The following is a 26,571-nucleotide window of genomic DNA, read 5'->3' as shown; positions in this document are numbered from 1 at the left end:
GCAAAGACAGAGGTATGGAAAAACTGCAAGGACTAAAAAAAAAAAAAAAAAAAAGTAGGCCAACGATTTCAGCTGCTGTCAGGGATAATAGACTCTAAAGAGACTTAGCTTACCATCGTCGGGGCCCAAACCTGGGACTTTTGGAGAGGGGCATGGTTACATATTTGCATTGTGGCTCCAGGCTCAGAAACAACCTCGCACCCCGCCCCAATCTGCACGCCTTGAGCCTTCCGGGGACCCTCGGTTCAGCTGAGGCCTCCCGGCCCCTCGCCCCGCCTCCGGGCCCCTCGCCCCGCCTCCGGGCCCCTCGCCCCGCCTCCGGGCCCCTCGCCCCGCCTCCCGCCCTCGCGCCTGCGCAGTCCCCTCGCTCCGCCCCGCCCCTGCTGAGCGGCCGCCGGAGAGGAGCTGGGGGAGGACGGTGGCCCGCGAGGCTCGAGCAGACAACGCGGCGGCGATGTCCGCGAGCCAGGCGAGCGCCGCGGCGGTAGCGGCGGGGCCTCGCGCGTGGCTGGGTGGCCTGGGCTGCGGCCTCCCCGCGGGTCCCTGGAAGCGGGCGCGCGGCCGGCGCGGGAGCAGAGGCGGTGGCCCCGGCGCGTCCTTCTGCCCCGCAGCCTGAGCCCGGGCGGCTGTAGGGCTCCGCTGCCCGAGGATGGGAATTCTCTTCACCCGGATCTGGAGGCTGTTCAATCACCAGGGTGAGGCTGGGCCGGGCGGGGAGGTCCCGGCCCTTGTCGGATGGGAGGGTCGCCTTTGTCTCTCAGGAGCTGGGGAGAGGTTCCTCCCGCCATACACCCATTGCTCCGATTTGATCGCGGGCGCAAAAGGTGCCCTGCCCCACGCCGGCGGCCCAGCGCGCGGCCTGGCCTGCTTCCATCGCGGTCTCCTGCCGGCAGTTGTGTTTGGGCCGCACGGGCAACAGCTGGGGTTCTAGCGTGAAGACCCAGGGCCCTGGACCTGGCCCTAAAGGCGCCACCGAGCCCAGGGTTTGCAGAATGCGAAAAACTGGAACTAGTGCTGGACTCTCCAGGTTCGCTTCGGGCGGCTGGCTTTGGGGGGGATGGGCGGGGAGACCCTCGCTGCGGAATAGTGATGGAGTCTCTCCTTTGCGCCGTTTGTCTCAGTGGTAAAGGTCAAGCCTAAGGTCGTTTTCCTTCTTAGGTTATTAGAGGGTTTTTTTTGGGGGGGGGGCTGTTAAAGTGTTTCGCTGAAAGCTTTTAAAAGCCTGCCTCGGGAGACATTCGTTAGCATTAGGTAACTAGCAGGTTACTGTTTTAAGTTCGCCTTAAACGTAGACATTTGTTACGGAAGGCATAGGGGATTTATTAAAAAAAAAAATTACAAAATGGGTGTGCGATACTGGAGAGAATATGGTTCCAACAGAACTACATAGTTACTAAAATGAAATGTAGAGTTTTTTTTAGGGAAAAAAAGCTCTACTTGCAGTTCATTCCATCTGTCAAGCACGTACAGTTTTTCTCTTGTATAAGCTGGTAGCATTGTCGCACCCCCACTTTTTCCAGTTAAAACTTAATGAACGGTGGTGCCTACTGTGTAGACGGAGCTGTTCTCCGGTTTGCTCCTCCTCCGGGATAGAGCTAGCTTTATGGGACTTGTAATCCCTAGTGGGTTTTGCTTTTTTAATAATCTTTTTAAGTGATACTTAAGATAACGGTACTAAATGAAGTGGAAAGTGAAGAGGACATTCCCATTAGCACTGCCTGGTCAGCAGAGAACCTGTGACAGGGGTAGTGGTTTCCAGTGGCTATGGAATGCTGTGGGTTTAGATACTCTCGCCTAGCCTAGCACAGGAGGAATTTGTGGGGTCTACAGTTTTTGAATACTTAATCTCTAGGTTTGAAGTACTAAAGGTTACTTTGTTGTAGAGCTGGTAATATTTATGTAGGTAATATCTAGCTCTGTTCTCTACAGTCTTGAAGTTAGGGAAGCTAGTGTTTCAGTTCTGCTTTTGAAAGGCTTTATGCTTTAAACTGTCCCTGGTACTGCCCTCACTTTCTTCTTTGAGTTAGTGACGAAACTGTTGCTGTAACTTAAAAAATGAATTAGAACTTTAAAAGCAACTCAGCTAGTTGCAAGTGATAACAGGAATGCATTGGTGTCAGTACAGATCTTATAATCTGCATTTTGTAGTAGAGTTTGCCTGAACGTTTACTCCGTGTTTGAAAATTAACAGGAGAACTAATAGAAAATTAGCAATCAGTATAGTGAAACCGAGAAGAAACGATTTGTAAAGTGGTTTGTTTCCAGCACAGTAGCTTCATGGGATTCACTGTCGCAGATACTTGGTGGTATTCTTGGACCTGTGGAGAAGGGGACACATAAATGTGGTGTCTTCGTTGCTTTATTTTACAGAAGGTTCAGGACACGTTCACATACTCTTCATGGAGACTTGCAGAAAGAGGCTTTGGGTAGTTGCAGAGTTTGTTATATTGATGAACGCAGAGACATAGCAGTTCTCTCTTCTCCAAAAGCAGCTGCTCAGTTAAAGCTGTGATAGTGAACTGCCTGCTCCACCGAGAAAACCAGAGCTTAGATTTAGGTGGTGCACAGATTCCAGAGTGCTCAAACTTTATTCTAGATATTGCCATTTATTGACACCATTAAAAAATATTGAAGCTGGGGCTGTAGCTTAGTTAGTAGAGTGCTTCCCCTTTCACCACACCCAACCTAGAGATACCAGGGGATGTGGTGGTGGAGGTCCCCTGGGATCCAGTCACTTAGGATGCTCATCCTTGGTTACATAGTAAAGTTAGGCCAACCTGGGCTAACGTGAGAGTCTGTCTCTAAATAAATAAATTTGTAAGTAGTTATGTTACTTCCAGAAACTTTCTTTTTTACAGATGCACATTAGGGCTTTATTTACTTAAAATGATAGGCCTGGGATGTTAAGGATCTCTAGTGCCATTGTGTTCTTACACCACCACCCCCCAACACACATGCACACACGCCCCTTTATAAAGAGTGTGGTAGGGGAAGGAAGAACCTTGCCAGTGCCTGCGTAGACTGTCAAAGGTTGTGGAGTTCCCTCTTGACAGCCTTGTCCCTCCCTCTACTCATTGGTAGTTAGGAAAGGAATCAAGTTATGAATGAGTGCAGGCAAAGCTGCTCACGCTGCATCTGCTCGTGTTGGAGAACCCACCTCAGTTCCTGGTCTTTTTTTCAAGGGAGTTCAACTACGCAGGAGCGTACGGCAGGAAGGTGACTGGCCATTGTATGTTACCAGGTACACCTTGTCTGCAGGCTCTCAGTGGGTCCAGAGTGGAGCTTACTGGAGGGACATTGCAGGAGGAGGTGCTTGTTCTTGGTGGCAGTGTACACTCTGGACAAGCTGCTTGTATCACATACACCTTTACCCTTAGTACCTGGGTCTTGTGTGGCATAGTGATTACCTTTATCTTCTCACCAGTACTTCGCTCTAATCGGTACTAGGTATTTTCTTTGTAAAACTTCTCAATTTCAAATTATTATGTGATTTCTGCCTCCTAATTGGTCTCTCATTTTCATATTTGTTTCTCTCTCTTTTTTTTTTCTCCCCCAGTAATTTCTTAAAAGCAAACCTTTGCTACTGAAACTTTAGCTTGAGCAGCTGTGTCTGAGCTTTTGATGTTGGGACACAACTTGTCATCTACAACATTCATGCTCAGAATTGCATGGTTAAATTTTACCAAAAAAAAAAAAAAGTTAAAAACCTCATAGTATTTTAAATAAATGTATGGCTTTTGTGCTGGGTCACATAGAATTGACATGCCTGCTGGACCTAGACTTGGTAAGGCTAAGTGATAATTTGGATATGAGATGATGGTGGTGTTTGTGTTTTCCAACTTGGTGTAATTCATCGAGATAGACGGTCTTTAAATGACAGTTACTTTTAATTGTTTTGATTAATTTACCAAGTGGCAGTTAGATACAGACTTTGCCAGTGGACTAGTAGGCTGCCTGGGTGTGTCAAAGAAAATGAAAGAGGAAGGAACCCTGAACAAGAAGTGTTTTACGACAAAACAGTATTGATTTGTAAGGTAGAGGCCAGGTCAGACTCTGAATCCCAGCAGAGAATAATGGTGTGGTGTACAGGAGAGCTGTGGGGAAGGCCTTCTAAATGAAGTCATACAAAACAGTGATTGCAGTGACTCAGAGAGTCACGGAGTCGGAGTGGCCAACATCTGATTGACATTTGTCCTCCTTAACATTGCCTCCTAATATGCTGTATTGCATGTTCTGTGGAAGATTTGTCTTGAAGTACATATTAAGACGGAATTCTAGTGCTGCAGATATACATTATCTATAGAGTGTTGTTACGTCTGGAAACGAGGAGCGCAGAATGTGGAAACCGTGTGTGTGCGGGAGTTGATTTAGTATTAGAGAGTGTGTGGATGATCTAATTCTATATCGGGAATAAACTGGCTTGTGACTGTTGCGTTGGCACCTTTATCTTTTAACCTCTTACACACACAACTCTGTCTTAATGTTACATTTCTCATTATGACTCATACTCCCTATTTTGATTTAGAAAGCCACCAAAACGGCCAGTGATACTTTCTTGTAAGCACATTTCCCTCTAGTGGTTGGAAATGAATTCAGTTTGTGGATATGAGGCTATGTGAGGGAGTGATCCACTGGATTACAGACTCTTCTCTAGATTGAACTTTGCGTGTCAACATACACACGCACACATACACCTGGGGCTCTTTGGAGAGTTTCTTAAGTTTTGCACATGCTTGACTTAAGTTTCTTTTTTTTTTTCTTTCTTGAAGTGTCATGATTGCCTTTTATGTTATAATAGCTTACATTCCCTTTGTTGGTATTTTTAGTAGTCTCAGTTAGGGTGTGTATTTATGTATTTGGTGGTGGTATAGGGCTTGGATAATTTTGTAAAGTTAAATAGAAGAGCAGTGTCTTCAGTGGAGAATAGTGCTAGCAACATTAAATGGAAAGTCGATGGATAATCTGGAGATAAGGTCCAGGGACAGCTGCCTGGATTTAGTGGGCAGCCAGGAAAGGAATTAGGAGCTCAGGATTAAGACATTTACCCTTTGTCACACTCATTCCTACTCACCTTGTTCCCTTTGATATACCTGCGTTTTCCTATCTGCTTTACCAGCAGGGACAGAGAAGGACATGTAGTCTTCAAGGCTTCTAACTTCCGGTATCCTAGCGCCTGCTTCCCTTTCCTGCTCTCCTTCACCCAACCCTAACTTTTGCCTGTAAGGACTTCCCTCATTCCCAGTGTTGTGGAACATAAAATAATGGCTCTCTTTGCAAGCTATTATCTAAGATAGCTGGCTGTTTTTCCATCTTGGATAATCTTACCTGTTAAAAACTCTACACCATGCCTCCAGATACAGGGTCGAACAGTGTATCATCCACCATACACTCCCACCTCTGGGTTTTGTTGTTTTTGTTTGTTTGTTTGCTTTTTGTTTTTGTTTTTTCTAGATACTTTATCATTTCTTTAGCTTGTATCTTGAGAAAATGAAATTATTGTGGTGTGAGCCTCTTCCCCTCTGCCTTACTTTAACATCTGTTGCTACTATGTAGTGGCTCTGCTCAGTATGCTTGCTTGCTTGCCCTGTTCAGCACTTGGCCAGGTGCGGGGATCCCCCCCACCCCCCATTGAGTCAGATGTGACAGCCTTCCCCCATGCTTTCTAAGGTTTTGTTTTGTTTTATGTAGATAATCCTTTCTAGGGACTAAGAAAAACTGTGGTTTTAGAATCAGGACATTAAGTCCTTGGAGGCATCACTAAAGATCACAAAACAAAAGCAAAGAAGCAAAACTTGTGTCCAAACAAGGAAGGGTTTTACATGAAAGGTATTGTTTTAGAAACCAGATAGATTTCCTGCCAGTGTCTTCTCTTATTCAGTGTGTGTCTAGAAGCTCAATTTAGAATGTCATTGGAAAGAAGTTTTTTGTTTTTGTAATTATTATTATAGAGTCAAGCCCTACTTAACAGTAAGCTGGCATTCATCTCAGCTACCTTTTCCCTGGTGACCAAGATGGTTCCAAGGGACCCTCTTTACAAACTCAGGTTCATCTTTATAGGCAAAAGATGAGAACGTTTAACATGCTGTACCTCAGGCTCTGGAAGTAAGAATGACAAAAGCATTTGAAAAGTTGTAGCACTGCGACAGTGACTGCTTATAGCTTCCGTTCATGATTAAGAGCTGTGTAAACAGATACTGTATTAATCGTCTGTGGGCATGTTGTTCTCACACACATGCATACTTAAGTCATTGTTTATATCATTTGCCATAGAGTCTTGTATTTTGTATTACTTAGTCCTTGGACTGGTCCTGTTTAGTTTGTAATGTTTCAAAAACACCATTTCATTGATGATTATAAATATGTTTTGTTTCTGAGTACTAGAAGTCTGTCTAAATTTTGACCTGTAGCTAATCATGAGGATAGTACAAAATGTATTCCTTCAGGTTAGAATTAAGCCCATATTTTAGAAAGGCTCTAGTTAGCTTGTTTTAAAACTGAGCCTCACCCTGCAACCTTTGCTATGCAAACTATGCTAACCTCTAGCCTGCCTCTGCCTCTGGAGTGGTGTAAAGAAGTATCCCACTACAGCCAGTTCAAGGAGGCTTTAACTGAAAATCAGTATTCAACTAGGAAATTTTCTTTTTGCCTGAATACCTTTGTAGATGCTTGTATTAACAAAACTGAAGAAAGCATCCATAGGCAAATAGGGAATGCTTAGATTTGCAAGTAAAATTAGAAAGGCCCAGTTGTACTAGTTAGAAACTTACCTGGAAGAAAGGCTTCTTTTCCTGGCTGAAGAACTCAGTCATCTAGTCCTGATGCAGACTTGGCCCCACTGTGAAGTACATTCATGGTCATGAAGTCTGTAACACTTGCTTGGTAGGAATCCCACGTTTTTCAAGAGTTTTCTGATTTTCATTCAGCCATAAAATGTACTCTGATGGAATTGGTCATTGTTGACTTATTATAATAAGTCAATATATAATAACATTAAAATGTAAATATGTAATTACATATTAATATATGTCTTAGTTAGGGTTTCTATTCCTGCACAAACATCATGACCATGAAGCAAGTTGGGGAGGAAAGGGTTTATTTTGCTTACTTCCACATTGCTGTTTAGCACCAGAGGAAGTCAGGACTGGAACTCAAGCAGGTCAGGAAGCAGGAGCTGAAGCAGAGGCCATGGAGGGATGTTCCTTACTGGCTTGCTCCTCCTGGCTTCCTCAGCCTGCTCTCTTATAGAACCCAAGACTTCCAGCCCAGAGATGGCACCACCCACAAGGGGCAATTGAGAAAATGCCCCACAGCTGGATCTCATGGAGGCACTTCCCCAACTGAAACTCCCTTCTCTGTGATAACTCCAGCCTGTGTCAAGTTGACATACAAAACCAGCCAGTACAATATATATAAATGTATGTATGTATGTATCTACATATATATATCCATAATACAGCTGTTGAGCTGGTAGTCAATGTAGCTTGTATTAAACCAGGGTTAGGCAGCCTGTACTGTCAGCCGGATGAGTTTGTTTTGCTTTTTGAAATAGTGTCTTACTACATTGCCTGGTCCAGCCTGGAACTTGTGATCTTCCTGTTAACCTCTCAAGTGTCTGGAAGCACGTCCATGGCCACCATCCCTAGCTTGTCAAGCTCCTTCGAAAACATGTGTCTTTATTGTACTTGCTGGTGTTCTTCTGTGGTACTCATTTATGTATGTAACTCTCTGAGGTTGTGGACTTGGGGATAGTAGCAGGATTGAGTTTGCAGACTCATGAGATACAAATTTACAATAACCCCTGGAACAAACTCTGCGTTTTCTACTTCCTTTTCACACTTTGCATGGACATACCCAAGGGATGCCTGCACTTCCACACACCGAACCTCAGTAATTTAAGTCATTATCGTGACTACATTTGGAGATCCTTTGCTGAGCATAGACTTCCTTAAGCCTAGAAAGAGAAGGTGCTTCCGACTGCTTAGAGAGATTGTTGGAAAGATGAGAGGTGTCTGTGTAGAATAAGGAGAGGCAAAAAAAGTGACAACACATTCCTTGCATGTTGGAATATTCTTTTGAGTTCTAAGAAGGCTAAAGAGTGTTGTGTGCTGACTTATACCACAGAAACAAAGAAGAATAAAGTAAGGGGTCTGTACGTGTGTTGTAACTCTGCTGTTTTTTATTTCAGAGCACAAAGTTATCATTGTTGGGCTGGACAATGCTGGGAAGACTACCATCCTTTACCAGTTGTAAGTATTAACTGGTTAAAATTTAATTTTGTTGTTTCTAATTATTCTTTGTGCTTTTGTGGTATTTGATCAATGAAATCAATGAAAAGTTATATGGATCCAAGCAGACTAACCATAAGCCAGGAGCCAGGGACTGTCTGTGCTGAGCTAGAAATTTGCACAACACCAGACATGCTCATTGATTTGCTTTGATCCTCTTGTTTTTAGAAAACAAGATATATGTTTATACACTTTGCCCAAATGATCTGTAATATTCTAAAACCATTATTTATGTGAGCTCTTTTATATCTTTAGCTGCATCATTGTGTGAGCTCAAAAACAAGGGCACTTGGATCTGAGTTAGAAGCCATGCTTACGTACCTTGATGTAAGAACTGGTGAGATGAGCTAGCTTCCTCACTGATTTTGTAAACTTCTCCCTTCCTAGTTCCATGAATGAAGTTGTACATACATCTCCTACAATTGGAAGCAATGTGGAAGAGATTGTGGTTAATAATACACGTTTCCTGATGTGGGATATTGGCGGCCAAGAATCCCTTCGTTCTTCCTGGAACACTTACTATACTAACACAGAGGTAACATTCTTAATGCTAGTGCTTCCATGAGCTTCTGAGTCCTTGAGAAGCATTTGGATTTGAGTCAGAGTGGGAGCAGAGTAGTCTTCATTCCAATCTTGACTCAATTCATCATTGAGTCTCTGTAGGGAGAGTTGGTGGATGATCAGTCTGGTTGTTTGGTCCAGTAGTCTTAAATAACTTGCATTTCATGATTTCTGATTGCTGTTTGTATGTGTCTTAGTGGGAGAAATCCCAGCCAAGTGACTCTTCTGTAGTTTGATTCCTAGTCAGTTTTTGCCGTGTATTTTTCTTTTATGTAGTGTAGTTGCAGTTGAAGAAATCTTTTAATTATAAATCATTTTAGACATAATCATATGTGTTTTTGTGTTTTTGTTTTTTTATTTTTTTCAAGACAGGGTTTCTCTGTATAGCCCTGGCTGTCCTGGAACTCACTCTGTAGACCAGGCTGGCTTCGAACAAGCAAATCCGCCTGTCTCTGCCTCCTAAGTGCTGGGATTAAAGGCATGTGCCACCACTGTCCTGTATGGGTTTTTTTACATGTTATATTCCAAGAGAAAATTTCAAACCTATGACATTTAAATTCATAATCTTCACCTATAAGTTGAAAGATTGTACCAGTTGTTTTTTTAGTGTGTATTTTAAGGCTTTAAAAATACTCTGCATGTATGTGTGTGTGTGTGTGTGTGTGTGTGTACACATATCTGTGTGTATATATGTATATATATATATATATATCTGATATTTAAATCATTAATGATACTACCAAGTGTCTCTCATGGCCTGGTCTCAGCACTCCATTAGCATTTCATCATGTGTTTGGAGGAATTGTATGTGTAGCTTATAAAGGTCTATGTCGGGGGGCCCCCATTGTGTACAATGCTGCAGGCATTAAATTGCATCAGCCTTGAAAAGGGTTTATTCAGATGCCATCTAATACAATGAGCATTGCAATACTAAAGTCTTCTGCCAGCAGACTATCAAGTGAAATGTTATAGTTGCTCCAAACTGAAGAATGAAAGGCTGAAAACCACAGTGCTTTATTTAGAAATTATTACCTAGTGCTAAATATAAAAATAAAGTGTGTTTTAGTAACAAGTAATGTGAGCAATGTAAGTATAGTAACTGAACATTTGCTGTTTCAGTCTTGCTTTGTGCTCTTGGTTAGTGCAGTGGGTCTGCCCCACCCCATAAGCCATTGTCTCATCATTTGTTCATTCCAGAGCTGTGGTTGCAGATAGCAGATGCTCTGGGCATAAGGAAGCACCTGTTTTTACATGTTTTTATGTTTTTATATGCCAATTGATACCTTCAATTTGTTAGTTTCTTTATCTGTCACTTTATTTTAATACACATACCTTTCTGGGTTTCAAAGGATATTAGTAGTAATTGTCTGGAAGCAACTTAAACTTAGAACTTTAAGTGTTTGGGGTTTTTTGGGTTTTGTTGCTTTTTGTTTGAAATTGTTATGGTGTAAATATAGGAATATAGACTTATTAGTATTCATACAGTAGTTTTGAAAAGAAGAAAATGTTTTACTTTGGTTAGAGTGTTAGCATAATATTCTTTTGTTTTTTTTTTTTTTTTTAAATTAGTAAATGTATTTGAATTAGAAATGAGTCAAGTCCTTAAGCTTTATAGCAAGTATGTTAAGTATTCCTGGTTCTCTTACCATACAGTAGATTTTATGTCTTAATATTAGTATCATGTAATTAAATACATAAGTATCTTAAGAATTTTCAGATACTAAATTCTGTAAGCCACTAATGATTTTTTTGGTAATTATTTTAGTTTGTAATAGTTGTTGTGGACAGCACAGACAGAGAAAGAATTTCTGTAACTAGAGAAGAGCTCTACAAAATGCTAGCCCATGAGGTAAGTCTGGTTTTGGTAGTATGTGAGAATGGGCATCCTATCACCTCTTATAGTCTCTCACAAGGAGTATTTCAATGTAAAAAATTATCTGTTAGTCATATCTGTTTGTCATTCATATTTTGGGATTTTTATATTTCCCAAATTTGAAGTGTGTCTGGAAACCAGTGAAAAATTGCACAGATAATCATAGATGGGTGTTTAGCTTAAAAATCTAATTTAGAGGTTTCACTGGGCAAAAGAATTTCTGCCAGGTGGCTTTCTTTTTACATTTTGGGCAGATTATTCTTACAGAGGATTATCATTTGACAGGCACATCATAAGTACCTGCGCATATAATAGTTCTTGAGTGTTTTTGTTATCAGACTAATACCTAAACCTCATTGCTCTTAGGGTTTTTTTTTCCATCTTTTTTTAAATCCCTTTTACCAAATGAAATTATATGATTAGCTTATAATTTATAAGTCCTTCAAAATACTGCTAGTCACAATATTCATAATTTAAATAAATTAGGACTGTGTATATACACACTGGTAGTACTTGCCTTGATGGCTTCAAACTCACAGAGATCCATTGCCTCTGCCTGCGAGTACCTACGTGCCGCGGACCGGGATTTCTTACGGGGTCCCTTGTTCCACGGGACTAGGGGTTCTGGCCAGGTGGGCACGGGATTCGGCTTTGACAAACAGACTAGACATGAGTAGTGTAAGGTCTGAGTGTATTTCTTTAAAAATGACATGAGGCTTTTACAATCATTGCAAAAGAGAAATGAAAAATCTGGCAGCTCAACAGTTGAGGTACCTCTGAGGCTATCTGAAACATACTGGGTCTAAAGCAGCAGCTATCTCCTCTGAACTGGTGCTGCACACCCCCCCACCCCACCCCCAAGTGTTCTGGGCCCGGGGGACTGAGAGAGATACATGAATCTTGAGTCCTAGCCCATCTAAGTTCTAGTGCTAGTCCTGCATGTGAGTCCAAGTCTTTCTTCTCCCAGTCCTAGTGCTAGACTGAAGTCACGTAGGCAAAACGACCCCCACACTCAGGTCAGCAGGGTCTGGTAGCTAGGTGTGAAACAGGAGGAAGAGGGGTGGAGCCCTCCCTGTTGAGGTATTTTTATGCTAATTCTCTGGTTCTTGCTGGAGGCAGACAGAGGGGAATCCCGACCTAACTCTTTCAGCAGCAAATCTAATATAGCCTGTCTTTATTGACTAAGAATGAGGATTTCACCTGATCTTGTCCTGGGATAGTTCTCTCATTCTGTAAGCTTTAATGCCCTACAGTGCTGGAGGCTATTAGTTAGAATGGCTTAACATTCCAAGCCAGGGTTTGACTAGGACTTTGGAACATTGGTGAAGAAAGCAATGTCCAAATTTTCTCTTGCTAGCTGTGAAGAAATGATATCTTGGTAAGTTCCTAGCACACAAGTGCGAGGACATATCTGGGCCACCTCTGAGTTTTGGGTGCCAGGTGACAATGCGAAGGCAGGAGACTGACTTTCCTTGAAGTTTACACCTCAAATACCGCTGTCACACAAAGTGTGTGTGGCACCTACGGTGTGGACCACCACACATAGCTAGAGGCTTTGAGTCTCTACAGTACATTTCCTGTTACAAAAAAGGAAAAAAAAATCCCCCATAGCTTATTGAGGCTAACAGAAACAGTAATCTATAAATGTGAGAAGCATTATAAAGGCAGGCAATTTAACAGGCACATTGCATCCATTTAAGAAAACAGTAGCAATGGCCTCCTATCTGAGGCTTGTCACCTTCTTTGCCATTGGTGCTTTTTCTGGTTTATAGCACTAGTGAGTTAGGTCCTATAGACTAGTCCTTAAATCCACTTGTAAAACAGGCTATACTCATAAAAATCATGCCACTCTTGTACCAGTAGTCACACATTTTCTTTGGCACAATAGAACTGTAGTCCACAGGATCCATAGCCAAACAGATTGCTGGTGACAGTTCTTCCCCTAATAGCCCACCAAGGTACCTTGTAGCACTATGATGAAAACCATCTACTAGGAAGGGATTAACAATGCCCGATACTCCATACCCTGTAACCAAAGTATGCATTGTCTTCAGCAGTATGGACTCTGCCTAGTGCTGGCATGCAACAAAGAACAGTGGCATACCTTTATAGTTTGCCTCCCTAGCTGACAAGTCATTGAGAGGTTGCCTACTTCTAATATTGGGATTTTTGCCAACAACTTAGAAGTGCCTTCCCAACTCACACAGTGTCCTAGTTTCTTTTTCTGTTCATGTAATAAAATTTCTCTGACAAAAGCAGCTTAAGACAGAGTAGGTTTGTTTCAGCTTATAATTCCAGAAGGATATAGTCAATCATGGTGAGGAAAACACAGCAGCAGGCAGGAGCAGAAAGCTGGCTAATCACATGGCACCCAGATTTAAGAAATAAAGAACACCAATGGGAAGTGAGCTTTGTCATACAGTTTAAAGGCCTAAGGGATACTAAAAAAGAAACATTAGCAGACTCAGTACAGCACAAAAGATCTCCTCATACCTGTCAGTTTTGTTGTCAGAACAGCATATCCGAATGAGAGACATTGCCCTTTAGTGTTTCATAATCCAAAACATTTACCATGAGCCATCCTACTTCCTTGCCCTGTGTTATTGTGCTACTTCAAGGCTCCTCCATATTTCTTTAACATCAGCTGTCTTAACCAGATTGGCTTGCACTGCTCAACTTGGCTCATGCCCAAGTTGGGAGCAGAGCCATACTTGCCTGCTATGTCTAGCATTGGAGTCAGCTTCTTGGTTCTGGCGTACTCTAGGCCATTGTTGTGCCTTTGCTTTTATATTAGCCACATTTGGCTGCTGAAAAGATTCCATGCTGGGCACTCTCTACTCTCAGTATGCTTTTTATATATACACTGGAGCTATAATTGCCTATCCCAAGGCAAGCTTATCACTTGGCTCTTTTATCGCTTAAGTTTTCTGTAATCTGCTGTTCTGTTTTGTTTAAGCCTTCTAGAAGCTTAATAGCACAACATTTGGCTTTCTGTTTTTCTGGTTATTTGAGCCCGACAGAAATATTATCACATTTGTCTTAAACAGACATCAGCTTTGACCTTCTCTCATTCCCTCTTGACTTATTTACCATTTTACAAACCTGGTCTACATGCCAGTCTCCTTCATTTAGATTCACTGAAACCTCTCTAACCGCAAAAGGATCATGTCCCATCATAGGGCTGAGCAACAGTAGGGTACCAACTATTGTACCAAAGTTTTCATGATGAGTTTATTGACTTATAGGAGTATTGGTAAGGGGTTACACAAGCTGACACGAAGGCAATTGACCCTAAAGCCCACACTATGCTGGTTGACTTCCTCTTGAAAACAGCATTCTTGCAAAGCTGTTTGCAACTTACGAGCAGTTCTGATGATCCAGAGACTCTTCTCCCCAGTAGTCCTTCACTGTCATATAACCTTGGGGATGAAGCCTTGTATCTTGTAAGTTTCAGGAGTTTCCTGTGACTTATGAGTTGTTTTTTTCTTGAACCTTTCTCAAGGCTTCATCTTAAAAGAAATATTAAACTTTGAATGTACTTTATTTTAAAATGGTTTCAGACACCAAAATCTAAAATTGTCTTCAGAATGACTCAAATTGTAGAAGTTGTCTTCACAAATGAAGCTTTATGAACAAAGAGACAGTATTGGCTTATGACAGATGAGCAGATTTCTGCATTTGCTGCTGTTTGCTTGACTAAACTGACAGGCACGTTAGATACTTCTCTTTTTCTGTGCTAGCCATTGGGCACAGGGCATCACACTTTCCTGTCAAGCACTCAATAGATGAGCTATCTCCCCAGTTTTAAAACTCCTGTGTATTTTTGCCAGGGTTTCATTACGCTCCTCAGACTAGCCATATACATGTAGTCAGCATGCTTCAGCCTCCCATGTAGTTGTGAGATTATGGGCCTGCACTATCAGACCTGGATAGTTTACATTTTTTATATGTGTAGTTTGCATAGTAGAGAACATTTAAATTAGCTTGTGAACAAAAGGTTACCATTGTTTACTTAAATTTTCATAGCTTACAAATTTAATTTAATAAATAGCCTTTAATCCAATATGCTTTCTGTTACTGTCATATTGTGTTTGGTCTTGGTTATGTACGAGAAAGCAGATTCTCTATCCAGGTAAAATACCATTTTAAGGTTGCTGTTCGTTGTTATGATTTTCAGTAGTTAAGAATTTCATTGATGCCAATCTGAGATCTGTGAGATTCTCACAAAGAACTCTAAAGAACGTATGGATTTTGAGACCTGCAAAAAAATTACAGTTTCAGTTTAAAGACCCTTTCTATTTATTTATTTTTATTGTTGTATTTGGTGTGGTGTGCATGCATGTGTTCTCATGCTGTGGAGACCCATCATTGATGTTGGGTGTCTTCATAGATTTACTCCTGCCTGTCTATTGAGGCGGTCACTAACAGAACTTGGAGCTCTGTTTTGGCATACCTGGCTTTTACAACTTTCTCTGGGGAGTCCTCATCTCCACCTCCTGCACACACTAGGATTAGAGGCCAGCCACATGTCCTTCGCTTTTACTGAGTTCTGGAGTTTGGGACTCTGATAGTCATGCTTGCTAACACAGCAGGTACTTTACCTGAGGAGCCATCTTACTAATAGGAGACTGTTAATAAGAGTTGGTTTTTGTAGTCTCATTTTAGGGGCTTCTCTATATTTTTTTTACTATAAATGATAGTTTTAATTATTTATAAGTGGTACAGTGTATATTCCTAACTTGAGCCAAATACCTCTATCAGAATTTTGTATTTTGAATATGCCATGATTAGCAAACCTGACCTGTATAAAAGAGTTTAACCTATTCCACAAGAGATATCGAAACCTCTAGATGATAAGGTAGAAATTAAATCCCATGGAAAATCTGTTTCTTACTAACTTAGCCACATACCACTTTTCAATAATAGTCCATTTTCATTTAGGACAACATAATATATCTTTCATAATTTCTGTGTATGTTCAATACATGATCTAGCTCTTCAGTTTTCATTTAATTTTTAGATTTTTTTTCAAACCAAACTATGTCTGAAACTAATTAAATATGAAGGCTTAAAACTGTTACCCATCTACCTGTGTTCTTGTCTGTTCTTACATAATCCTGCAGAGGGCACTCTAAGTTATTCTTGATCGTGCATAAACCACTTTACAAAACACTAACCAGAAGGAAGCTTATATTCTTACACCAGAAAGAATCAAGTCCCTAATGTATAAGAGTAATCTATGTGGAACAGCAACATTTTGTGTCCACTGCCAATGGTATCTTTAAGCACATTAACAAATTATTAATGCTGAAATGGTCCTTTAAAATGGGTATAGGCCTATAATCCCAGCATAGGAAAGCAGAGGCAGTGGGATCTCTAAGTCTGAAACCAGTGTGGTTTGTGTAGCAAGTTCTAGGACACTCAAAGCTAAATTGTTAGACCCTGTCTTAAAAAACTAACAGTTCTAGAAGAAGAAGCATAGCATTCAGCATCTCAGAAACCATGAAAAGTTAGTTTAGTTTTTCCAGTCTCTTTGGGTGAGGACAAAATTTTATAGGAGTTTTAATTCATGAATTCATTTTTATTCTTTGTAGCTCCTTGGCCCAGTATGCAACTATATCATGTATGAGTGTATACACACACACACACAAACACACACAAACACACACACAGTGTTTCCAAACTAAAAATTTAGCCCAATGTGGGATGTCATAGATTCATTTCTTCCTTGTGGTTTAGATGATACCAACTGCACACATTGTTGGAAACTTGCAGTATGGTCATTTTCTAAAGAATTTAATTCTCTTACAGAATACTGGTTATGAGTGGTTTGCTTAGGAGATTGGCGGAAAAGGGATAATGCATACAGAAAAACCATTGGAACAATGTTGAGTTAAAACTGTCCCAAATTGTCCAGAGAGTAGATTGCTTGCTAATTGGAGTATTTAAGCTGTGAGTGATGGTGTACACTTGAAATTCCAGCACTCCAGAGTTCAAGAGGGAAGATAATGAGTTCAAAGATCAGCCAGTGCTGCATAGCAAGACCTCAAAAAACATAAACAGCTTACATATATTACAGTATATAGTAACTGATACTAATAAAGCTGAAAATGTAATGTGGAAACATAAATGAGGGTAAAATTTTGGTACAGTAGTAAAGGGTGACTATTAGTAACCATTGAAGTTTATGTTTTTGTTTTTTTTAGTTCATGTAATAGATAATTATACTTGAAAATATGATTAAGTATAAGTACTTCGGCCATAAAGCATATCATTTAAAACTAAACAATTGGTGCTGAGGCTCTTCCAGCTAGCTCAGTTGATAAAATGTTTACTGCTCACGCATGTGACTCTGTGTCTGATCCCAGCACGCACCTGTGTATGAAAGGGCACAAGAGGACACCTGTAATTCCAGTGCTGGGCAGGGGAGACAGGATTCCTGGGCTTACTGGCCAGCCACTTCAAAGAAATCAGTAGGCTCCACGTTCAGTGTGAGATCCTATTTCTAAAGAGTGAGACTTTCAGTGCTGGCCTCCTGCCTTCACACATATCTGCTCATACAGTGCATAAACTACACCCTTTCATGCACATACACAAAAACACACAGAAAAATACACAACTGAGAAGGATATAAGCCCATACAAGGAGTTATTTAAAATATAGTCAGTATTTATTTCTGTCAGTCTGTGAGAAGCAAAATGATATAGACTGTTTAAATTGTAGTACCTGTAAAAATAAAAAAATAATTTAATTAAAAGATAGTCTAGTTTACTGAAATTATGAAAAATAACTAGCTAAGTTGAAAATCTATGGGGAAATGTACTAGCCTTTAAAGTTTTATTTGCTTTTACAGGACCTAAGAAAAGCTGGGTTGCTGATTTTTGCTAATAAACAAGATGTTAAAGAATGCATGACAGTAGCAGAAATCTCCCAGTTTTTGAAGCTCACTTCTATAAAAGACCACCAGTGGCATATCCAAGCATGCTGTGCTCTTACTGGCGAGGGGTAAGATGTCTTCTCATTAGTACCACATACAGTTGCTGTAGCAGCTTAGAGAAATGAGAGTACAACAGATCTGGAAAGGCCAGATGATACTTGCTACCTTTTGAAAAATATTAATGTATATAGGTATGTTACCTGAGTAAATGTCTAACCACATACATGCTGTGCCCACAGAGGCCAATCCTAGGAGGCCCTGGCTCTGTTAGGACTGGAGTTACAGGCAGACTTGAGCCACCATTTGAGTGCTGGGAATTGAACCTGGGTCCTCTGCAAGAACAACCAGTGCTGTTAGCTACTGGGACTTAGGAACTAAACAAAGCTTGCCAAGATGTCCTCCCTAGAGTGCTTTCCATGCCGTGTCTCTCTTAGTCCTCACAGCATCTCTACATACTAGTCCACACTTTATGCACAAGAAAGCAGAAATAAAAGGATTTATGTGTTAAACTAACAGACACCATGGCCAACAGTGTTGTCAAATGGAAACTATGCTGTCCAAAAAAAAAAAAAATAGTGTGCCTATCTCTATGCTCCAGACATTGGGTTGAATCCCCATCCCACCCTGTGGGAATTAAAAGTAAAAGTGGACCATGCATGACACGAGAGTTCTTGCTCTTGCATCATATTGCAAGACAATATGATGTGACTAGGTCTTGTGGCCAGAGCTGAAAATATTTAAGAAATACTTTGTCATATATCTGGTCAAGGGCCAGAAAGATGGAAAAAGTAGTTAAATGTCACAGTGAATGAGTGAACTCAGTTTGTGTATTGGGAAAGTATACAGAAGTCAGCGGTAGTTAAGAAGAAATAGATTTTAGGATAGCAGCTATGAAGTCCTTTTTAAAAATTATTTATATTATGTGTTTGTGCCTGAATGTGTATATGTGTGCTTGAATGTATATATGTGCACATGTTCATGCAGCAGAAACCCACAGAGGTCAGAAGAGGATGTTGGACCCCCTGGAACTTGAGTTACAGGCAACTATAAGCTATTGTATGGATACTGGGAACCAAATCTGGGTCCTCAAAAGATTAGTGAAAATTCTTAACTGTTGAGCCATCTCTTCAGCCCAGCTAAAAACTCTTGATTTCAGCAGGAAAAGAAAGATGAAATAGAGCAAGTTGGAAATAGGGTGAAAAGCTCAAAGGAAGAGTAATTTTTTTCTTCTTCTGCTTTTCAGAGGTGTGGATAATCTATTCAGAAGCGGTAGAAAGAAACTTGAGATTCTAAAGAGTCTTGAATTCAGGGCTGAGGTTCTTGATATTTTCATCAGGGTGGGAAACATAGAGGACCAAAAGATGAATTAGGTGCAGTGTCAGGAATTCTCTCCCTTTGAAACCACTAAGTCTAAGTGACTATTACGTTCACATCAAATCCCTGAACCATCAAATCCCTAGACCAAAACCTTGGTTTTCCTTTGGGAGTCATTGTGATTCATGGGTTGAAGGTTGTGGGCTGTGGAGTCAAGTGGCCTCTCTTGATCCCACACCTGATGTTTGCTGAACTTGCTAGGCCTGGATTTCTTGTGTATATGACAAGGGTTGTGACCTGACTGTTGAAAAGAATAAGATAGTGACTGTTAACGTGCTTTGTGCTTTGTGGTTTATTAGTGGTTGACTTCTGTACATATAACAGTTGGAAGTCATTTTTTTTTTTTTTGCATTGTTTTCTACATCTCTCTTTTGCTTCTGTGGGCACCTGCATACATGTGTGCATACAGACACATACACATAAGTAATAAAAAAGTGAGTCTTCTAAACAGTCACTGTAGCAGGCTTTTATATCTACATGTTCATCATAGACAGTAATACTCAGGACGGTTTGGGGCTTATTGTAACATCACTGATGACTGTTTCTCTCTTGGCAGGCATTTGCTTTCTCTGTTCCAAGGGTAATCCCTTTCTATATTTCAAATTAGTCCAGTTACTTGTTAGTCAATAGAAAGTAATAATAATGATATATATTACCTTAAATATTTTACATATAGCTATAATATGTATACTTTGTATTAAGAACTCTAATATATATTTAGATTGTTAATATATTAGATATATTAAAATATCCCATTATTTTTACTTCAAGTCATGTGCATTTTTATGTCAAAAGTAATTTTTGAAAGGGAAGGTTTTATTGTTTCATAATGTAAATGTTCTAAAACATGTTGGGTTTTACTGATTCTAGGCATTCAGATTTCACTCTTTCTAATTTAAAAGAGCTTTGATGAATAGTCATACAAAAACTTGCTTTCTAATTCGATCATCAGTAGGAAGAGAGGACCTCGGCCCTGTGGAGGTTCTGTGCCCCAGTGTAGGGAATGCTAGGGCCAGTAAGCAGGAGAGGGTGGGGTGGCAGGCATGGGGAGGGGGGAGGCAACAGGGGTTTGTTTTTGTTGTTTTTGTTTGTTTCTTTGTTATTTGGAGGGGAAACTGGGATAGGAGAAATTTACATGTAAATAAAGAAAATACCTAATTAAAAAAAAAAGAAAAAAAAATTGCTTTCTGTGGGCATTAGTCATGTGAGTGCCCTGCATGCGTTAGGCGCTGATCTAAGCTTTTAGGTAAAACTGAACCAAAAGCCTTTGGATCTCCAGTACCAGCTGTGATCTCTACTGCTCTCAGATTTTATTCTTTAAGTTTAATGAAGACTGTGCCTACAGTGGATAGTCTGTAACATTTTAGTCCGTAATAGAATCACATGGTTTTTGTTGTCTTCTTAGGTTATGCCAAGGGCTTGAATGGATGATGTCACGGCTGAAAATCAGATGATCTCTTCTGACCTCTTCTCATGGACTCTGTATAAACAAAGTGCTGGACTTTACCTGAAAGCTGCAAAAAATGGTTTAGATATATTTATAATAAACTGACTTAAGAGTTTTCTATAAGAAGAAAATTAAGACCACTTATTTGAAAACAAAGATGAAATGTCACCACCCGGTTTGCTCTCTCATTCCTTCCAAACCTGTGACTGGTATTTTCTCATGCTGATCCTCTCAGGTCATGGTAGAACTCTGGCGAGTACAAAGGGAGAGGAAGACATTTGAACTTTGGAACTTTATTTCAGCGTGACTTTCCCACCCTGCCCCAAGTTGAATGTTCCCTTCTCATTACATTGAGTCAAATACAAATCAGCACAGATACTGTTTCCAGTTTTTAAAAATGTAACATTACGGAAAGTATTTTGCTTAAAGTTGAATATGTATTGTGTATATACCTCAAGTTCAGGTTAATGGCTTTGATTTGTGCTCTAAAGGAAAGCAGCTAGCGCAGGTTAATGATAACTTGTTCTCTTGATGTCATTGAGTACCACCTTTGGTGTTAAGTGTCACTCTTTAGTCTACCCTCTCTTCTCTGTGTTGTCCTAACAAGCCAACCCCAACTCAGAATCGTTAAGCTGCTCCTTAAAAATGAAACAGGAAAAAACCTGACATTGTATACCTATTTTTGTTGCTCAGTAATACAGATGGAAATATATAATGCAAGTGGATAGAGTGTCTGCTAGACTCCTGGCCTGGTGTGGCTGGGCAGAATTACATAGTAAGCAATTGTCAGACTTTTCCTTCTGTTGATCCCTTATGCCAGTTCAGCTACTAATCGGTCATTCATAAAATGTGATTAAAATGATTAGGTAATTTTTAATTGAAAATCATGGTGTGAAATATATCTACCCAAAGAGGTAACACCCTATAAATAGTAGTAATTAATTTAGCTGCAGCCTTTTTAGGTATTAAATTATATGACAGTTAAAATGAATTTAAGAGTAAATATATAAGGCCTAGTTTTCAGTGAACATTAATAAGTTCTCAGTTTACAGATTAGTCTCTGCAAAGGTTTCCTTATATCTTCTTCCAGTGTATAATATGCCTTGTTTAATAGTTAAGAAATCACAAATTCTGAATGGCTTCAAAATTTTGATTGAAAATTTGACAAATTACATTATTTGTACTAGAACTTGACCTAAACACCTTTTATACTTGTTTAAAATATTTGTTTTTAAATTTAGTTAAAAATTGAAGTATTTCTGTCATAATTATAAACAAAACTATTCTGTTTTAACATATCCTTAGTGACTCTATAAATTTTTTGTGCCCTGACAACTTGAAGGTTAATCCAAACTGTCAAGATTTAAGATTTTCAAGAAATGGTTTACCTATCTTTAGTATCAGACTTTAAAATTTCCTAATGATTTTGGTAAGAAATAGGAGTCCACATTATAAGCATTGAGGAAACTTTGAAAAATCCTTGTAAGACCCTTAATGACTAAAGTCATTGGATGCGATGAGTGCTAACTGTGGGAGGCTTTGTGTGTGAGATCTGTGCTGGAAGGCTCCCAATGTTCCTTCAGCATTTAGTGTTTCCCCGCCTGCTCCCAGAGAACCAGCCCCCAGTCAGTGCTGGGGCCTGTTCCTATGTTCTCATACTTTTTCAAATCATGCTGAGAATTTTTCTCCTGTATACTAAAACTCTTCTTAAAGACTCAAATCTACTTTGTAGTTTTATCAAAGACAAGTAGTCTGTAAACCCCCCCCACACCCCAGATCTACAGCTTTTTACCTTTTAATCTGAATAGCCACCTGCATAATTGCTTGGATCATTGTTACATCAGTTCAGCACATAGCACATTCTGGTGTTGCCAAGGTACTGGCTAAAGTTTATTCTTAATTGGATGTTTAAAGCATTTACTCCATTGTTAAAGTTGGCATTGTATAGTCAGTTATTGACATGATATAAGAAAGCATGAAACTTTACCACATTTACAAAATATGAGGGATTTTTTTTTTTTTTTGGTTTTTAACCCTTTTAGATTAAGCCTCAAAAATAATATACTTGTTTGCTTGTATATAAAAACAAAATTATTACCGAGTAAAAAGATATTTAATATATGAAACTCTCAGAACTGTCATTAGCAGTATTAATTAGGTCTACGTACAGTGGAGCACCCCAATATCATGCTGACAATTTCGGTGTCATAGGACAGAACTCAGCAAGTCCTGTGGTTTCAGGTGTTAATATGTAAACAAACATCTCATTTAACCTCACTGTGCTCAGCTTTGAAAAGAACAAAGATTTATACCTCTGTATATGTGAATAGATTTAAGTGTCCTGTTTTGATACTAATTTTGAAAGTTGTTTATCTTCTCTTGATATCTTGGTAAAACTGGCCACAAGATAAACCATTTGAATATATTTGATTTCGTCATAACCTTTATAAAGTGTATGTTTTCCATGATATTAAGAGTTTTATTTAAAGATCCCCTTATGTTTGTAGCACACCTTGGCCATCACAGTAGATAAAGAATACAGAGAAGGCAAGTGAGTTAGGCAGTGTGGGATGAGGATTCATTTTTTTGGTGACATTTTCTCTTAAGAAGAAGAAAGGGCTTTAGCATTAGCACTGCTGGCTGGCATCTTTAATGCAAGTGGTAAACCTAAGTCTGTAAGCATGGCCTGAGCTAGAAGGAAGAAGAGTTTGCTCCCTGGCCTGAAGAAGTGCCTCGTAGGTAGTCATGGAGTCACAGGTAAGCGCAGGAGTTTGAAGACAGGCAAGAGGTCTCTAAGGTGTTCCTTTCCTTTGTCTGAGTGTGTAGTATTAAGATGCCTAGAAGAGAGACACTGTTGTTCCTCTCTTACAGGCACTTTATATTTCTTGCTGTAACTACAGCAATCACATACAGTACAGACAACCTCAAAAACTGTTTATATTAATGTAAATAGAAAAATTGTAGACAGCTGTCTAGTTTTCTCCACAGGCATTTTTGGGAATGCATCTATAGTCTGTTCTACTTTGTTAATGGGGGATAACAGCACATCCTACATCATATGTGAACTTTGGGGTCTTCTAGTTGCCCTTGGTATCCTGATATTCTCATTTTCAAGGTGAGGTAGAGTCAGGGTTTCCTTACATAATGGATTTGAGCAAGCACTTCCATTCTCCAAACACAATATGGAATTTCTTGGTCAAGAGCAACGTCCATAGTTTAGCTAGCTCTTGCTGCCCTGGGTGCTTGCTTACCACCAAAGAGGGTTGCTCTGAAGGTATTCTAAACTTTACCCATAACCATTATTCCCCAGACCACTAGGCTTTGAGTAACCTCTCTAATCCTGTCTACCCACCCACCAGTGACCTGACTCACTGCTCTGCACCATTGCATCTTCAGAGATGCTGAGTCTATCAGGAGAGCAGGTTTAGATTATGGGATCTGGATACCAGTAGAAGAGTTGCTTAGCACCTGAATTCTACTTGACACTCATTTCTTAAGCTGACAAGATTCAGAAATACAAGAAAAAATATATAGACCATGTCAGGTCCTTAAGTTTTGAGTTAGGACCAAAGGCTATTCACTTACATCCACATTATCCTCATATAACCAAGAGTGGTGATGTTTTGAAGAATACCAGTCCAGCCTGATTAACATGGGAAAAGATGACAAAACAACTGTATGTAGTGTTGAATCTGAAGATATCCTAAAATGATTTCCCACACTCCATTTTTCCTTACATTTGCTTAAATCTTTGCTAAGATCAGCATTAAATGTCTAAAGGAATTTGTAATTTGAGACCTAGTATTATTACAAAATAAACCTGCTAAAAGGGGCTTTAAAAGACAGCAAAATAAGCCATAAGTAGTGGTGTTAAGAATATACTCCCAGCACTCAGGAAGCTGAGACAGGAGAATTGCTGGGAGTAGTACAAAGTCAACCTGAACTAAATAATATCAGCCACCAGGACTACATAGGGAAAGACTGTCACAAAGGAAAGGAAGGAAAGAGAATCCAGCAATGAACCATCATGTGTTTCTGAAGAATCAGTAATAGAAAACATAGATTAAGCATGCTGCTAATAAAGCCTGCACCATAGTCCTCAGGGCAGGTGTGGTTCTTTAAGACCGTGATAGTGGAGTAAGGGAAGAGCGAAATGTGGTGCTCCGGATGCTTAAAAGTGTGTGCTTGTATTTAACCCTAAAGTGGTTTGAAATTGAGAAGAAATGTAAGGATACAGTTGGGCTAATTATGCAATATCTCATCTTTTTAATTCTCTAACTCCGTACTGTTCCTAAAAGTGGATGAGTGAGTCTCTGCGGTGTTACCTGCTTGATGTGCATATCCTTGGTAGACCTCTCTCATAGTGTGTACTTAAAAAGTGCCTGACATTGATTTGTGTTGATTTCTACGTCCATGTAATAAATGATACATGTTTTCTATGATAATATATTCTTGGGGTTTTTTGTTGTGGTGAGTTTTTTTGGTTGGGCTTGGGGGAGGTTGAGATAAGGTATGTAGCTCTGAGTCTCCTGAAACTCTATAGACAAGGCTGGTCTCCAACTCAGAAGGATCTGTCTATCTGCCTCCTGAGTGCTGGAACTAACCTGTGTGCCACTCCTCCTGGCTTGTACTGAATATTCTTGTCTTATTGGTGACATAAGCCTCAGAAATTCTAAGCCACAATTTATGTTTGATATCAACAAAGTTGGAAATACCAAACCATGGTATAGAGAAACATGAACAAAACCAATTTGCTTTTCTTTTTCCCCCAAAAGGGTTTTAACAGATTTATGCAGGGTAAGAGATAAAGATTTTTAGGGAAATCCCCAAGCCTGGATGTGAACCTATCAAGAGAGTGTGGTGAGAACTTCTAACAAAGCCACATGAAGTGTAGTGGCCTCTGAATTACAATGCTCAAATCATCCCTGGCTTAAGGAAGTGAAGTCACAGATGGTCTAAGGAACAGGGCTAGGATTTGGGACGAAGGCAGAGATTCCACAATTCCACGATTCCCTGCTATGCTAGGTTACAGGTAAAGCATGTTTGTACCTGTTTACAAGAGTATCAGAAGGAGGTTTCATGTTTTATAGCTGGAAGAGCAGTCACAGCAAACCTGTGGATCATGTTTTCCTAACTTAGGGCACAGCTCACTGTTGTTTCACCATTCTTTCAGTGTTCAGTCTTTCCAAAGAGTTTTGTTGAGAACTTCTTTATTCTTAGTCTGTGGGAGGCCTTGACCTAACTCCACGGTGAAGGGGCTTCTTCCCAATCCCATGTTCCTGAACTTCCCTTTCTGTCCTGTTCCCATCTCCTACTCTGAGAGGTAAGCCCCCTTAATCTTAAAAATCAATGGTGGCTGAAGACCTGTCTTCTGAAACTTTTCCTGCTGAGTAGACCTTCTCTAATCAGGAATTGGACAGAGGACCTGAAACCCCACAGCCAGAGCGATCCAGGATGCAGAAGATGTGGCAGCTCCATACTTAATGCCTGGAAGAATGGTTAGCCACCAAGAGAATGATGTGCAGTGCAGAGCTGCTTCCTACAAGTGCACCGACTGGCATCCCTGGATCTGCGGTCTTTGGACTCTTGGGGAAGCTTTTATTTATCTTGCTGGATTTGTAGTTATAAAGTTGAACCTAGAGCCTCCTCACACTTGATAGTCAAGACTTCTGCCATGGAGACAAACCCCAGCCAAAGTTTATTTCTTAATTTACTCACAATGTATCAAACCTGCACTGAATATCCATTTACCTTTGAGAGGACTGAGGAAGAAATCTTAAAAAAAAATAAAAATAAAAAAATAAGATTCCATCACCCAGATGTTTAAGAACAACAACACCTTTTATCTTATAACAACCGCCAAGCCCTGAGCCTCTGTGGCTGCCACACGGTTTACAGCTGTCAGTCCTAATAGTCGCTTGACTTAGAGTAGTTTTGTTGTAGTTGTTGTGTTTTGGGTTTTTTTTTTCTTTGTTTCATTAGTATAAGTTGTACATGATCTTAAGTGAGCCTACATTCCTATTTTAACGTGTCTTCCAAGGCACTGTATTTTTTAAATAAGCACATAGGCACAGGGAGACATCTTTATTTGGTT

The 26,571-nt window shown here is 40.1% G+C and overlaps 1 protein-coding gene and 1 long non-coding RNA gene across 2 annotated transcripts; one reads left to right on the top strand and one right to left on the bottom strand.

Moving 5' to 3' along the window:
* The first annotated feature begins 371 nt into the window (after positions 1–371).
* On the top strand, positions 372–24,922 carry Arl5a (ADP ribosylation factor like GTPase 5A). The gene is made up of 6 exons (XM_031370254.1): positions 372–695; positions 8,186–8,246; positions 8,673–8,820; positions 10,612–10,695; positions 17,573–17,724; positions 20,436–24,922. Exons 1-6 carry the CDS (start codon positions 650–652, stop codon positions 20,482–20,484), a joined length of 540 nt encoding a protein of 179 aa, XP_031226114.1. The 5' UTR covers positions 372–649; the 3' UTR covers positions 20,485–24,922.
* On the bottom strand, positions 17,368–20,483 carry LOC116090168. Its single transcript, XR_004118593.1, has 2 exons — positions 20,374–20,483; positions 17,368–17,445 (listed from the first exon to the last, which is right to left on the bottom strand). It is a non-coding gene; the product is annotated as an uncharacterized LOC116090168 (long non-coding RNA).
* Positions 24,923–26,571: the final 1,649 nt, after the last annotated feature.

The sequence above is a fragment of the Mastomys coucha genome, unplaced genomic scaffold (genome assembly GCF_008632895.1).
Source record: "Mastomys coucha isolate ucsf_1 unplaced genomic scaffold, UCSF_Mcou_1 pScaffold15, whole genome shotgun sequence".
NCBI classification, from domain to species: domain Eukaryota; kingdom Metazoa; phylum Chordata; class Mammalia; order Rodentia; family Muridae; genus Mastomys; species Mastomys coucha.
The sequence above is the reverse complement of the archived record's forward strand: the minus strand, read 5'-3'. Positions and strand labels throughout refer to the sequence as shown.

What these genes read in the sequence shown, in the direction of transcription:
- Arl5a (XM_031370254.1), top strand. Translation starts at nt 650, where the DNA reads ATGGGAATTCTCTTCACCCGGATCTGGAGGCTGTTCAATCACCAGG. An exon ending in ACTACCATCCTTTACCAGTT is followed by an intron (nt 8,247 to 8,672) that starts GTAAGTATTAAC and finishes CTCCCTTCCTAG; the next exon opens with TTCCATGAATGAAGTTGTAC. An exon ending in TGTGCTCTTACTGGCGAGGG is followed by an intron (nt 17,725 to 20,435) that starts GTAAGATGTCTT and finishes TTGTCTTCTTAG; the next exon opens with GTTATGCCAAGGGCTTGAAT.